The following is a 14225-nucleotide window of genomic DNA, read 5'->3' on the forward strand; positions in this document are numbered from 1 at the left end:
TAGCTATTTCATGCAAATGCTTTATTAGACAAGCTGACCATTCAAATCCTGCACTGATACGCCCTCCAACAATCTTTTAAAGGCAGACATTAAAAAGCTAGGTAATTTAGGAATACCATGTATTTTCGACATACAAGATTTTTTATTGTTGGCATTTGTTTACGCTATCATTTCTTCAGACTGTTGAAAAGCCCCACAATCCCTAATAACACAGTTACCTATCACACAATAAAATCAAAATACAGAAAAGTACAATAAAGACAGAAGATTATTGACCAACTAGCCTGAAATAGCTACATGTTTAAGATAAAGGAAGAAAATAACCACTTAACACTACTATTAAATATATTCTGGGACCACAATGGACACAAGTCAAAACTGACTATTCTAAACAGAAAATTTTGCAATGCCTTTAGGACTGTTTGAATGGTTTGTGAATTAACACTACATCCATTTTTATTCAGACTTCTTTGAGGTGACTACCTAAATACTTTAAGTAGCATGCTGACAAGCAAAGTTGGAATACTGCAATTAACTAGAAAAACAAGAAAAATGTTATTTCTCACCTCAAATTTTTTTCAAGTATTATAAGGAACTACCTGAATTCCTACTTTTATTAATTAGCTTAATATCCCAAATAATGTACTCCTATACAAGAGGTTTTTTTGAAATTCTAGAATTCAAGTATTTTCATGTCAGCTTTTGGAAATGCTGTTTTTACTTAAAAAAAAAAAAAAAAAAAAACACCTCACCATACACATTACGCAAACACAGAACAGCTCATCTCCACCAACTACCAGCTACACAGCAAGTCTTAAATAATATACAGAAAAAATCCAAATATTGCTAATGCAATTACAATACCAAAGGTCTTGGATTATGGGGGGTATATAAATCCTAGCAAATGAAGTTCAAATGTGAATTTCAAAATGAAACAAAGACCAATGCAAATGAATTTTTAAAAAGTTTTGACAATGAAAATTTACCTTCATTTATTTTGGATATGTCCACATTAGAATTATTAAGTTGCAGTGTGGCTTGCAAAGCAGGAAGCAACTGTCTAAGAAGGTTTGGGTCCTGGAGTAATGGAGGTATTGGGGACTGTGGAACAGGAGAAACCGGGATTGCTGAAGCTGATGTTGGAGGTGCAGACGTGGGATTCAGTCCAGAGGCAGAAGATGTGGAAGGAGTTGTGCAAGAATGTGATACAGCTTTGTCTCCTGGCGTAGACTCTGGGTAAAAAGGAGATAACAAGGCTGAAAAAAGTTACTTGAATAGAGAAAACTGGAACCGACAGCAAAAAAACAACTTTCCTGCGTCAAACACCTAACTCAAGTAACCTCATTTAATCTTTCCAAGGTAGCACAGAGGGGGCTCAGTAAATATTTGACTGATTAGAATAATGAGGGAGGGCATTTTTATATCCCAACTTCATAGGTGAGAAAACTAAAAAAGAGAGATTATGGAACTTGCTTGAAATCACAACACCTGGTATAAAGCAGTGATTCAACCACATTCATGTCTGATTCTGAAAGTACCATGCTCTGTTTACTGGTAATGCTGTTTCAAAGAGTTATGAATTAACTACACCGTTAAATAAGCTTCCATTAGCATAAACGGACAATGTAATTCTCCTGAACTTAATTTAAGATGAAAATGTTTATGACCACAGTAACAACCCTCCTAATAAACACAATGGCCTGAATACAAATCAAGACTGGCACCATGATGAGCACCTCTAGAATAGGGGAAGGACAGATGAATGAGGAGACTCCCTACTTTGAACTTTTATACTTAACAATTGAGTTTTACGATTACATACTTTCATAATATATAAGGCAACTAGCTATTTCTATTTGTAGCATTTAAACTGTGGGCAATAAAAAGGATCCCAGTACACTATATTCAGTATTTAAAAATAAACACACACAAAAAATATAAAACATTCATGGAAAATTATCATTTGAAAGCAGTCCATGCAAATTATGTATATAGATTCAACGTAATTGTAGTCAAAACCCCAACAGCATTTTTAGCAGCATTTGACAAGCTGATTCTATTAACTTACTTAAAAAAGACAAGGGCTGGTACAGCCACAAAATTCGTGAAGAAAAAGAACACAGCTAGTGAGATGTGTCTTGCCAGTATAAAAACTTACATTTAAAACAAAACCAATTTAAGGAAGATCAAGCTTCTGTATACATATTTAAGTCTTTAGAACTAGTAAAGGAAAACAGGAAAGTATCTTTGAGATCTAGATACAGAAAATTACAAAAAACAAACCAATTACATTCAAAGTATTGATAACCGAAGTACTTTACCTAGAAATCAAGAAAGAAACCACATGATAGAAAAATGAACAGAAGACCTGAAATAAAAAGACATTTCACAGAAGGAACTTGAATGACTTTAGAAAACACGGGGTAATCAACTTCACTGATATTCAGGAAAATGCAAATCAACAGGATATCCTTTTATGCTTACCAGATTGACAAAAATTTGAAAATCTGACAATATCAAATGTTGAAAAGGAGTAACAGGAACATTTCTGATGGACACTAAATTGATGTACCCACACTGCAGAATAATTGGGAATTATCCAGGAAATGTGGAGATGCACACACTTGATGACTCAGTAATTCCCTTTAGGTAGAATACCCTTAAGAGAAACTGATGTATGTAAATTGGGAGAAATATTCAACAATATTTATAATAGTACTATGCTTGTTTTCATTTTAGCACAAAACTAGAAACAAACTAAATGTCTACCAACAGAAAGATGAACATAAACTATTTTCATATCATGGAATTTTACTAATACAGTAACTTTAATGGACGAAAAAATGAGTTAGAGGACATCTGGGTAAAAAACATTAAGACTCAACTATTCAAGATATTCATACACGCTCTTACAAAAAGACTAAATATGAAGATTTGCTTAAGTATCTTTAGTTTCCCATACACACCCATTTCTTGAAGATGATTTTCAAGCTCATATATACATTGTACAACCCAAATTAAGACTATTACGAGGCATAAAAGTTTCAGGAATATTACACTGCTACCTAGTAACTGTAAATCCTCATTTCCAATTCTTAGAACTAAACATTCTTTAATCTTCACGTCCCCAAAGAAGCTGGGAATTACTAGCAAACTTACTGAAAAGGGACTCCTCTATCAGCCTTTTTACACCACCACTGTAATAGTAAAACACAACCAGGGGCAATAGCGCTCTCAAGTATGGACCTCATAGCTGCTATAAATACATTTCAAGGCTATGCTGATCAACTACGACCAATTCATAAAGTATAAGACATCTTAATTTTTTTTTTTATTTTTTTTTTATTTTTTATTAAATTTTTTTTTTTTCCAACGTTTATTTATTTTTGGGACAGAGAGAGACAGAGCATGAACGGGGGAGGGGCAGAGAGAGAGGGAGACACAGAATCAGAAACAGGCTCCAGGCTCTGAGCTGTCAGCACAGAGCCCGATGCGGGGCTTGAACTCACGGACCGCGAGATCGTGACCTGGCTGAAGTCGGACGCTTAACCGACTGCGCCACCCAGGCGCCCCAAGACATCTTAATTTTTGTAAGGCACACATTCTAAAGGAGGGTTATTAAGCCTAGCAGACCGCTTATTATGTCTAACCCTGCTGTTCTGGATTCACAAATATACAGAAACTTGAATGAAGTAAGGTTTTCTCTGTGAAAACATGCTGTCAGTTATTACATTTTCTGGGGTAAAGACTATAGTAACAGTTTTCTCCAGATCATATTCCACAAGGGTCAGCTTAGTCAACATATTGCTGACATATTTTTTTTTTTTTTTAAGTTTGAGAGAGAGGGCCCATGAACAAGCACATGTGAGAGCGTGGGAGGCACAGAAAGGGGAGAGAGAATCCCAAGCAGACTCCAGGTCATTAGGGAGCCCAACAAGGGGCAGGATCTCACAACCCTGAGATCATGACCTGAGCTGAAATCTAGAGTAGGATCTTAAACCAACTAAGCCACCCAGGTACACCCCCCTTAGGGCCATTCCTGGTTAATGTTTAAAGAATGTTTTTAATGTTTATTTGTTTTTGAGAGAGAGAGAGAGACACAAGGAGAGGCAGACACAGAATCCGAAGCAGGCTCCAGGCTCTGAGCTGTCAGCACAGAGCCTAAGGTGGGGCTCGAACTCGTGAACACTGATATTATGACTAAAGAAGGTAAAAACGGTCTCCAACTGTATTTTGATGCTGTTAAATCTATCCAGACTTTAAAAAACCAACACAACTTAAAAACTTTTCAGTGTTACCCTTTAATCCAAGAAAAGGGAACACTCCCAAGATAGAAAACTAATACACATCACTATAAAGAAATAAAGTAACAAAACCTAAATATCCTTACCTCCTAGTTTTAATGTTTATTTACCAGAAGAATAAATTTCTTTTGAAGTTTTGTGGAAGATTACTGATGAGCAGTATAAAACTAGCTGGTACTACTAAATACCTATGAGACCCTTAAGTAACATCTCGATCGAAAAGGCCAGGATTTTTCTATTAAAAGGTTTGATTTTGAATATTAGTTTTCAACAAAATGCTGATCAGAATCATCTATAAAGCTGAAACAAAATTAAAACAAAACAAAAACCTAGATACTTGGACTCCACTCCTACTGAACCTGGGGAGGCCTGAGCATATGTTGAACTTGTGAGAATTCTATGGGTGATTCTGACATCCTTGCTGATTTTGAAAAAATAGAGAACTTCCGAGGTTCCTTTTAACTTTAAAAACCAAAGGAAACAAAAGCAAAACAAAATAAAAAAAGCATACCACAAACATATAGGAGTGAATAGAGTAAGGATAAGATGCAAGACAGGGAAACTAAATCTTTTTTTTCAAGGCAGGTCTTCAGTATACGATTGTTTTTTTTAATTGAAGTAAAATTGACATACAATACTGTATTAGTTTCAGGTGTTCAACAATCTTTATCCATATATATTGTGAAATGATCACCAATTACGAAATTATTTTTCTTGTGCTGACAACTTTCAAGATTGATTGTCTTGGCAACTTTCAAATATGCACAACTTTCAAATATTAACTGTATTAATAACTATAGTTGCCATGCTACACATTATTGTCCCCATGCTTCCATTTTATAACTGGAAGTTTATACCTTTTGACTTCCTTTACTCATTTCCCCCCTGGCAACCACCAATCTGGTCTCTGTATCTATAAGCTTGGTTTTATATTTTTAGATTCCTCATACAAATATTTCCATGCTATTTTAAATAATAGCTCCACCCTAAGACACATACCCATACAAACGCCCTTCCAAAGCATGTTACGTTATACATTTAAAATATTAGTTGCCTCAATCTACATGTATAACTGAAAATAATGGAGCTTATTAATATAAATATGCTACCCCAAAAGGCAGTCTTAGTTTTATCATTAAAATATCACAGGGGCGCCTGGGTGGCGCAGTCGGTTAAGCGTCCAACTTCAGCCAGGTCACGATCTCGCGGTCCGTGAGTTCGAGCCCCGCGTCAGGCTCTGGGCTGATGGCTCGGAGCCTGCAGCCTGCTTCCGATTCTGTGTCTCCCTCTCTCTCTGCCCCTCCCCCGTTCATGCTCTGTCTCTCTCTGTCCCAAAAATAAATAAACGTTGAAAAAAAAAAATCACAAAAGGTGGGGCGCCTGGGTGGCTCAGTCGGTTGAGCGTCCGACTTCATCTCAGGTCATGATCTTGTGGTTCGTGAGTTTGGGCCCCACGTCGGGCTCTGTGCTAACAGCTCAGAGCCTGGAGCCTGCTTCTGACTGTGTGTCTCCCTCTCTCTCTGCTCCTCCCCCACTCGTGCTCTGTCTCTCTCTCTAAAATAAACATTAAAAAAATTTTTTTTTAAATATCACAAAAGGTACTGGTTGGGTACCTTTCCTCTGAGTTCTGACTGTCCTAACACAGATCTATCATATTACTCAGCATCTTCTATTATATAGTTTATTATCTTTATGTTTCCCTCCTATTAGAACTTGAACTCCTTCAAGAGAGGAATTTTGTTGTATTTACTTCTGTAGCCCTGGTACAAAAATAGGACTTGGCAACAAGATGGCATCAACAAGTATTTGTTGAATGGGTGCCTGATTCTGTCATTAAGGCCCAGGTCCACATACATGTGCTCTCCCTCTCCCTCTTAACCTCTAGGTGTAGAACTTATGATAATGGGGTGGAAAGCCTAAGGTCTCCAAACAGCCAATTAACGGCTTACTTTATGCTATTTTCAAAACAGGGATTAACAGTATACAGTCTTAGAGATAAATTTAACTTATTTAAACTTATTTTAAATAATCTCACATTCGGGCACCAGGCTGGCTCAGTCGTTAAGCATCGGACTTCGGTTCAGGTCATGATCTCACAGTTCATGAGTTTGAGTCCCACATGGTGTGAGCACATGTTCCCCTTCAGGTAGAAGGAACACAAGCCCCACTTCTCTTTCTCTCTCTGTCTCCCTCTGCCCCTCCTGGGATTCTCTCTCTCTTGTGCGCACTCTCTCTGTGTCTCTCAAAAATATCTTATACTCAATCCCTTTTTAAAAAAAAATATAAGAAAGGAAACAAAACTATTTGGAACAGTCATCAAATATAGTTTTTTCTATATAGACGTTTAATTTTCTTAAGTTTTATTTAAGTAATCTCTACACCTCATTTAGGGCTTGAACTTACAACCCTGAGATCAAGAATTGCAAGCTCTTCCAACTGAGCCAGCCAGGTGCCCTCAGGTATTTAATTGTAATTAACATTTCTATGAGACCTTTTGATCTAGAATCTAATCTGTTAGGAAGTAAGGCTGATATACTTAATAACATGCTCATTACAAGTGTGTATCAAACATAAATAAAAACTATTTTGCATTACAAAGCCATTCCTATAGGCTTTCACTTTTAAAGAATATCAGCCTCTAGTCTCATTCCTTTAAAAGCAAACTTTCGGGGCGCCTGGATGGCGCAGTCGGTTAAGCGTCCGACTTCAGCCAGGTCACGATCTCGCGGTCCGGGAGTTCGAGCCCCGCGTCAGGCTCTGGGCTGATGGCTCAGAGCCTGGAGCCTGTTTCCGATTCTGTGTCTCCCTCTCTCTCTGCCCCTCCCCCGTTCATGCTCTGTCTCTCTCTATCCCAAAAATAAATAAACGTTGAAAAAAATAAATAAATAAATAAAAGCAAACTTTCCCAAGCATTCAAACCAACCTAGGTTCCTTTGAGCGTTTTTTTAGTCTTCCCAAAGCTGTTTTAAACTTAAATAAATTAAGTCACTTTCCCATCTGATATTTCTATGATTTACAGATCTCTAACCAATTATTCACTTTAATATGAGCCTTAAAATAAGTATGTTATCCTCTGATTTTAACTTCTGTATATATATATGCATTGACAAAACCTTTTTCTTTCCCTTTATGCCTGTAACTATGAATTATTCATTTATATTTCCAACGCTTACCAGTAGGGGGCGAAACCTACTAAAGACTAAACTGCACATACAAATCACACAGAAATCTGTTACTACACTCTGAGTTGTTAAGGTTAAAAGTAACATTCACCTCTTCTAATTCTAGGCACCCATTCAAAATATCCAAGAGCATAAACCAAAGTCAAAATCTATTTCTGACCTACATTTTTCTGGTATGCCAAGTAATTCCTTTTTGAACTACACAGTAAGATCTAAACAGATACAGCACTTGAAGAGTAAAAGGTACTATATTGCATTTCTAAACATTAATCTCCTATGATGTCTGGACAGTTGCTGTAATGCCACTCCACCAGGACATGCGAACAAGCACAAACCACCGATGCAACAAGGGCAGTCTGTTTTGTCCTATTTTGTAGTAGTGGTGTGACACTGAAAATTACAACATGGAGAAGTTGCAAAGGAAACAAAGTATTCAAGCGCAGTAGAGTAAGAAAACAAAACAAAACTGTAAAGTAGCTTGTTGACAGCAATATAATCTGTGACTTTCATTTATTTTTACTTTGATAACTCATGAATACTTTAAATCATCTATCCATCCACTAAGGTACTTAAGTATGGTGTTGATGTCAAATATATTAGGATATATTTTTGCAACTTGCTTTTTTATTCAACTGAGAAAATCTTTAGGCTAACAGATATGAAGGATAAACATTTTAAAACTTTTAACAAATTTTATTAAAATGACTCCTGAAATAACCAACTTATATATTCCCACCGATTGTGCTTCCCCACATTCAACTGTTAACTGTCACTAATCTTAAGGATGCAAAATCTCATTTTACTCTCCAATTTGTATTGACAAAGCTTTCTCTTGAAAATTTTTATGCTGTTAAAATACATACAATATAAAATTTACCACTTTAACCATTTCTAGGTTTACAATTCAGTGGCATTAAGTATATACATTGTTGTGCAATGTAAACATCACCACTATTCATCTCTAGAACTTTTCCATCTCTCCAAACAGAAATTCTGTAACCAATTAAACAAGGATTCCTCACCATCCTGCTCCCTAGAAGTCACTATTCTACTTTCTGTCTCTGAATTTGCTCACTCTGAGTACCACATAGAAGCGGAATCACAAGTATTTGTCCTTTTGGGTCTGGCTTATTTCATTTAGCGTAAGGTCTTCAAGGTTCATCCATGTTGCAGCATGTGTCATAAATTCCTTCCTTTTTCAGGGTAACACTGCATGTGTCACACGTTTTGTTTATCCTGTTTCAGCTGATGGACACTTGGACTGTTTCCACCTTTTGGCTACTGTAAAGAATACTGGTAAGAACAACGTCCATGTATTAATCCCTGTTTGATTCCCTTTCACTTCTCTTGGCTATGTACCTAAGCACAGAATTGGCTGATCCTACGGTAATTCCAGGTTTTGTTTTTTTGAGGAAACACTGTATCCCAAAGGAGCTGCATCATTTTACAATCTTACAGGAAATGTACATGGGGTCTAATTTTTTCCACATCCTCAAAAACACTTATTTTCATTGCTGTTTTTATAGTAGTCATCCTATGGGTGTGAACTATGTATTTCACTGTGCTGAATGCCTTTTCAGCTTACTGACTAGCCACTAGAACATCTTCCTTGGAGAAACGTCTATTCAAATCCTTTGCCCATATTTGAACCAAGTTGTTTCATTTAATTGTTCAGTTACAGGATTTCATATATTCTGGACATTAATTCTGTATCAGACATATGATTTACAATTTACTTCCTCTCATCCTGTGGGTTGTCTTTTCACTCTAGAGTGTCCTCTGATGCACAAGTTTTTCATTTTGATGAAGTCCAATTTATTTTATTTTGTTGCCTGTGCTTTTTGTGTCATAGTTAAGAAATCACCACCAAATCCAATGTCCTAAAGATTTTCACCTGTTTTCTTCTGAGAGTTTTATAGTTTTAGCTCCTAGGTTTAAGGTCTCTGATCCATCAAGTTAATTTTTTATAACTGTAAGCCAAGGCTGGCAATTTTAAATTCCTCTTCTATAATTGCCTGTTCATATCCATTGCTCATTTGTCTTACGTGTTCAAATCTATCAACATTTTTTTCAAAGGCAAATGCATTTTGGGTCTTGATTTAAAAAGTCCTCCCCTACCTCTCAAATTAAAACTGTATTTTCTAATATTCTTTCATCACAGGTACTGCATTTCTGCTGCCCCACTGTTCAAAGTGCCATCTTAGGTTGACTAACATCATTTTAAACTTATTGATTAGAACAGACTAAATTCTTCCACTAATGTATTCAGTTATTCAACAAAATTTGAGTAACTCTATGGCCAGTCTTATTAATTTTCATGAATAGTTATTAATCCTAAAAATTATTATAAAGCAAAGCAACTCAGGGCTGAAGGTGGCCCACTACAGCTGGTTAATGACCAACTGAAGTCTTCAGGTTCATTCAGGTTTCACACTGACTACAGATACCATCAAAACACAAAAGGGAAATTTATTCCAAGTGACTAACTCACACCTCATGTTAATGAAGGACTAATCTCCCCTCCCATTAGATTAAGAGTGTGGAACCAAGTAAATGGTTAGATATGCTAATCTCCTAAAAGCTATCTTGTAAATCACTGAATAGATCTGCTTCTGTGGCCATTTTGCTTTACTTTTCAAGCTTATCTATGCTAATAAATCAAAACTCTAAATTACTAAATAAGAAACTTCATAATTAAGGTCATTAAACTCCTCTGGACTGGCAGTTATTTGGCCAAAGCAAAGGTCTCTTGCCCATTTTGTCATGTCACAAATCCAGAAGGGAGGGCAGAGTTAGGACCGATTTAGAATGGTCAATGGGGTACCAACCGGTAAAAATCAAATTTTAGGTTTTTAAGCACATCACTATCTCTGTTACTTTGTTATACGGTTGTTCAGGAGAGTAATCTTGCCAGTAGATGATCAAATGTTACCCTAGCAACAGATACAGATCTAAAAGAAGATACACGACCTTGTTTCACCCTACTGAACACCAGGATTGTTCCCTATAAAACGGGAGCTTCAGATTCTCCACACTCTGGCTTCTCAAGCAAGCATTTGAATTTATCTTGGGCTCTTTTTCTCAAAAGGCACACTGGCATTTTGGCATCTAAATCTATTGTTGGTATCTTTTAATTAGATTCACAACAAATACAGAATACTTTATTTCTGTAAATACATTTTTTAAAACATGACCACTGCAGGTGTTTCCCCAACCTTTAACACACTCATTACCCTTCTTTCAGGTATTTATCCTTCTACAACAAATATTTACTGACTGCCTATTATTTTGTCAAGAACTAGAGACAGAGCAGTGGTAAACAAAACAAAGACCTTGCTCTTGTATTACTTAATACAGCACCCTACCACTGATATCCCTAGATAGAGCTTAGCTATACTATCAGCACTTATTACCAAGAGTCCAAAGAGTCTGATCTTACCAGAACCATCAACCTCTCAATATAAATTTATTGGTTAGGGCAAATCCAAACAAGGAAATCACTGTATTGATGAGAAGAGTCAATAGGAAGCTTAACTTAAATAACATGGATGTCTCCATTAAGGAAAAAAATAGATTTCAAATTAATGAGCAGTTCACAAATTTAGACTAAGTGCTAAACAATCTGAAAAGATCCAAATAGTCATATAAGAATATTGTCTTCAATTCGGAGGCAAGGAGTACCTGCAAAGATTATACGATTTTCCCTCTATCAATAGTCAATTCCAAAGTAATCAAGGTTCTTCCTATAATATCTACGATTTGTCAGGAATTTTGAGTTACTGGAGTCCAAATTAATATAGATTTGTGTCTTTCATTACCTACAGTTTTAACGGAAACAATGGCGAAGCTGCCTCTAACACCAGGTGGCAGCATTCCGGCTCCTCTTAGCTAAGAGATATACACCACCTTCCCATGCAATTATGTTTTAAGGAATAAACTAAATTGTATGATAAACACTTAGCCCCAAACCTGGTACACAGTTAATTTTTAATGATGTTTAAAAAGTTTGTCAGGAATGGTGCTTATAGCATGGAGGGAGAGGGCAGAAGGTGAAACAAGTTCAACATGCAATTAACATCTAACCCTAAACAGTTTAATTAAAGGAACTAAAATTAAAATGTGTAAGTGTTGTAATAAATAAAAGCACCCGATGTTTGGGAAACACAGAGACTGGGAAAGGTTAACGGACATTGAGAACCCAACGACATTAGAGCTGGCTCTTAAAGAAAGAGTACGGAGTTCAACAGGATGGAACGGAAGAACAAACATGTCCTTCTTTTAAGCAAAGGCTCAAAACATGAAAGAATGTAACATGCCCTAAGAAATGTACAAGTTTGCAAAAGATGAATTATGGGGAATGGTGGAGATCAAGCCAGTCAGACAGGCGGCAACCAGACTATCAAGTACTTGCTATGATCATCTTACTAAAAAGTATGGACTTTATCCTGTGGATAATGGAAAACTATTAGAAAATTTTAAACAAAGAAGTTAACACAATCCAACCTAAATTTTATGATGATGCCACCATAAGTCTGGGTAGAAGGAAGCAGAGCAGTTATCAGATAGTTATTTCAAAAGAGATGCCCTGAGTTTCAGTAACGGTAGTAACAATAACCAGAGAGAGGATATATATATATACACACACATAAGATACAGAAGGCAGAATCCAGGATTTGTCAATAGACAGGTAAGGGTAGGTGCAGATGAACCTTGTTGAAGAACAAGGAATAGCTGGGAGAATAGTGTAGTTACTGAGAACCTAAGAATAAATTGTGGGGAAAGGGAGGAATCTGGGACACATATATGCAGTAGGAGTTAGAAATAAAGATTTGGGAGTCACCTTTGTAGACAAAGCAGCCACAAGAACAACTGTTCAGCAAAAGAGAACATGCTGAGCAAGAAAAAAAAGAACAAACCACAGGAAAAGGCTGAACGATACCGATATTTAAGGAGGGCAAAGAGAATTAGTAAATTGAAGAGTGGCAGTATCCCAGAAGCTAAGGAAAGAAAGAATTTCAAAAGGGAGGTAAGAGCTAAGAAGTGTTAAATAAATGAACAAGAGAGGAAATGAGACAAAGACTTTTTAAAGGCCACAGGATTTTAACTGACAGGATTTTAAAATAAAATTTCTGTGACCAAATAATCAAAATTATAAACCATTAACATCCTTTAGAAAGTTCTATCACATTAACAATTACTGCATTAATTCAGATTTCATCTCTCAAGAATTCTCTTCACCAACTTAATTCTGCATCAAGGTAAATAGGACTTACACGTATGAATGCTGGTACAAACCATCTTAGGGGAATCTGACATTTGGAACAACCTGCTTAAGGTTTAATGTATTAAAAAGACTATACGATAAAAGTCTGTGGCTTAATATGTAACCACTACTACAAGAGAAATTCAAGTAACATGCATAAAAGGAAACAAGAAGCAAAAGAAACCGAACTATGAGAACCCTTTGTCAACAAATTAATGTGAAATAACGAATCGGGTAATAGATTAAAAGCTTAAAGACTCATCAGATCCATGTAGCATCTCCCAAACTCATAGGACGTTTAAAAGTTTCTCAATTGTTACTGATGCTAATCTGCCAATTAGTCTGCTAATGGGTCTTGCCCATAATTTACCTCCTTAATGCCTTTTAATTGCCTTTATTTCTTAAAACGCGTTATTACGTGTGAAGTTTAGTAGAACTGTGGTCCATGCAGATATAATTATCTCAGCGCTCTGCTTCTGTTGTGTGTTACCTCCCAAGTAGTTGTTGCCACAATTTTTCTCTTAACTCTTTTAACAAGCTACGGTTATCAGCACTGAGTTGTATAAAAACACAATTTGGGTTGCAAAGTTTAACTTCTACTCTTCAGATTAAAGTTCTAATTCAGACATTAAGACTCTATCTTATGGCCCATGACACAGTTTTCTAATTCACAAATTAAAACCAATAGTTGCACGGTATGCAGAAATAACAAGCTTTAAAATGTCTATTCATATTATATTCATATTAAATTTTAATTAACAGAAAATTGAGACCATATCTGAACTAAACCATCATGACAATTATTACAAAACCTGAAAATTATACAAATATGAAGGGACAGTCCTTTGACTTTGAGAAGTTATTTAAACCATTACTGTTATAAATTAAGCACTTGACTTCAAAGTGTCGAAGGCAAAAAACAGTGCAAAAGCTTCATAATTAAAAATTAAAAGAAAAAGCTAAATATGGCTAACTCTAGACCTAAATCTATGCAGTAACATTCTAAAAGACTTTTAAAGAGTCTTATTCAAGCTAATGGAGATAATGTAATATAATCAAAAACTCAGAAACTATAGTTCAACGTGCATCATCTAGTAATAATGGCATACCTTTTCTTTCTGTTTTCTGTGCAGGGACAGAAGATGTGGGTGTAGGCAGTTTTGATAAAGTAGATGCTCCATTAGCATCAAATGATTTCTTTGGCTGGTGATCAGACTGTAGCGTAAATGGACTAGAAGGAAGAGTGCTTGGGGTAGCAGTTGGATGAACCACTGGTTTGATGGGGTGCTGTACTGGCGTAGAACTACTGTGAGTCTCTGCTCTTGGCAGTCTGTAGTCTCTGTCATTGTGTCTGCTTGTTTGAGACAAAATATTCTGTGGGAGCAAACTACTGGCATCACTGGAATGCTTGTCTTCCACTTTAGTTCACAGTTCGAAAAAAGAGATGTTGGAATGACGGAAGGGGGAAGAAAAAAG

General features: G+C 36.2%; 1 protein-coding gene across 11 annotated transcripts in view; it reads right to left on the reverse strand.

Annotated features, from left to right (window-relative positions):
- WAC (WW domain containing adaptor with coiled-coil) overlaps positions 1-14225 on the reverse strand; it is an 89366-nt gene that overhangs the window by 13472 nt on the left and 61669 nt on the right. For 6 of the 11 annotated variants that reach the window (XM_086714665.1, XM_086714664.1, XM_086714667.1 and 3 more), the window contains exons 7-8: positions 13859-14167; positions 987-1256 (exon numbers count right to left, since the gene is read on the reverse strand). In XM_086714665.1, coding sequence (XP_086570791.1) covers positions 987-1256; positions 13859-14167 — 579 coding nt within the window. The remainder of the gene's footprint in view (positions 1-986; positions 1257-13858; positions 14168-14225) is intronic. The other 5 variants (XM_086714663.1, XM_086714662.1, XM_086714670.1 and 2 more) reach the window with 3 other exon arrangements.

This window comes from Puma concolor, chromosome B4 (genome assembly GCF_028749965.1).
Source record: "Puma concolor isolate L17-30 chromosome B4, mPumCon1.1.hap2, whole genome shotgun sequence".
Taxonomy (NCBI): Eukaryota; Metazoa; Chordata; class Mammalia; order Carnivora; family Felidae; genus Puma; species Puma concolor.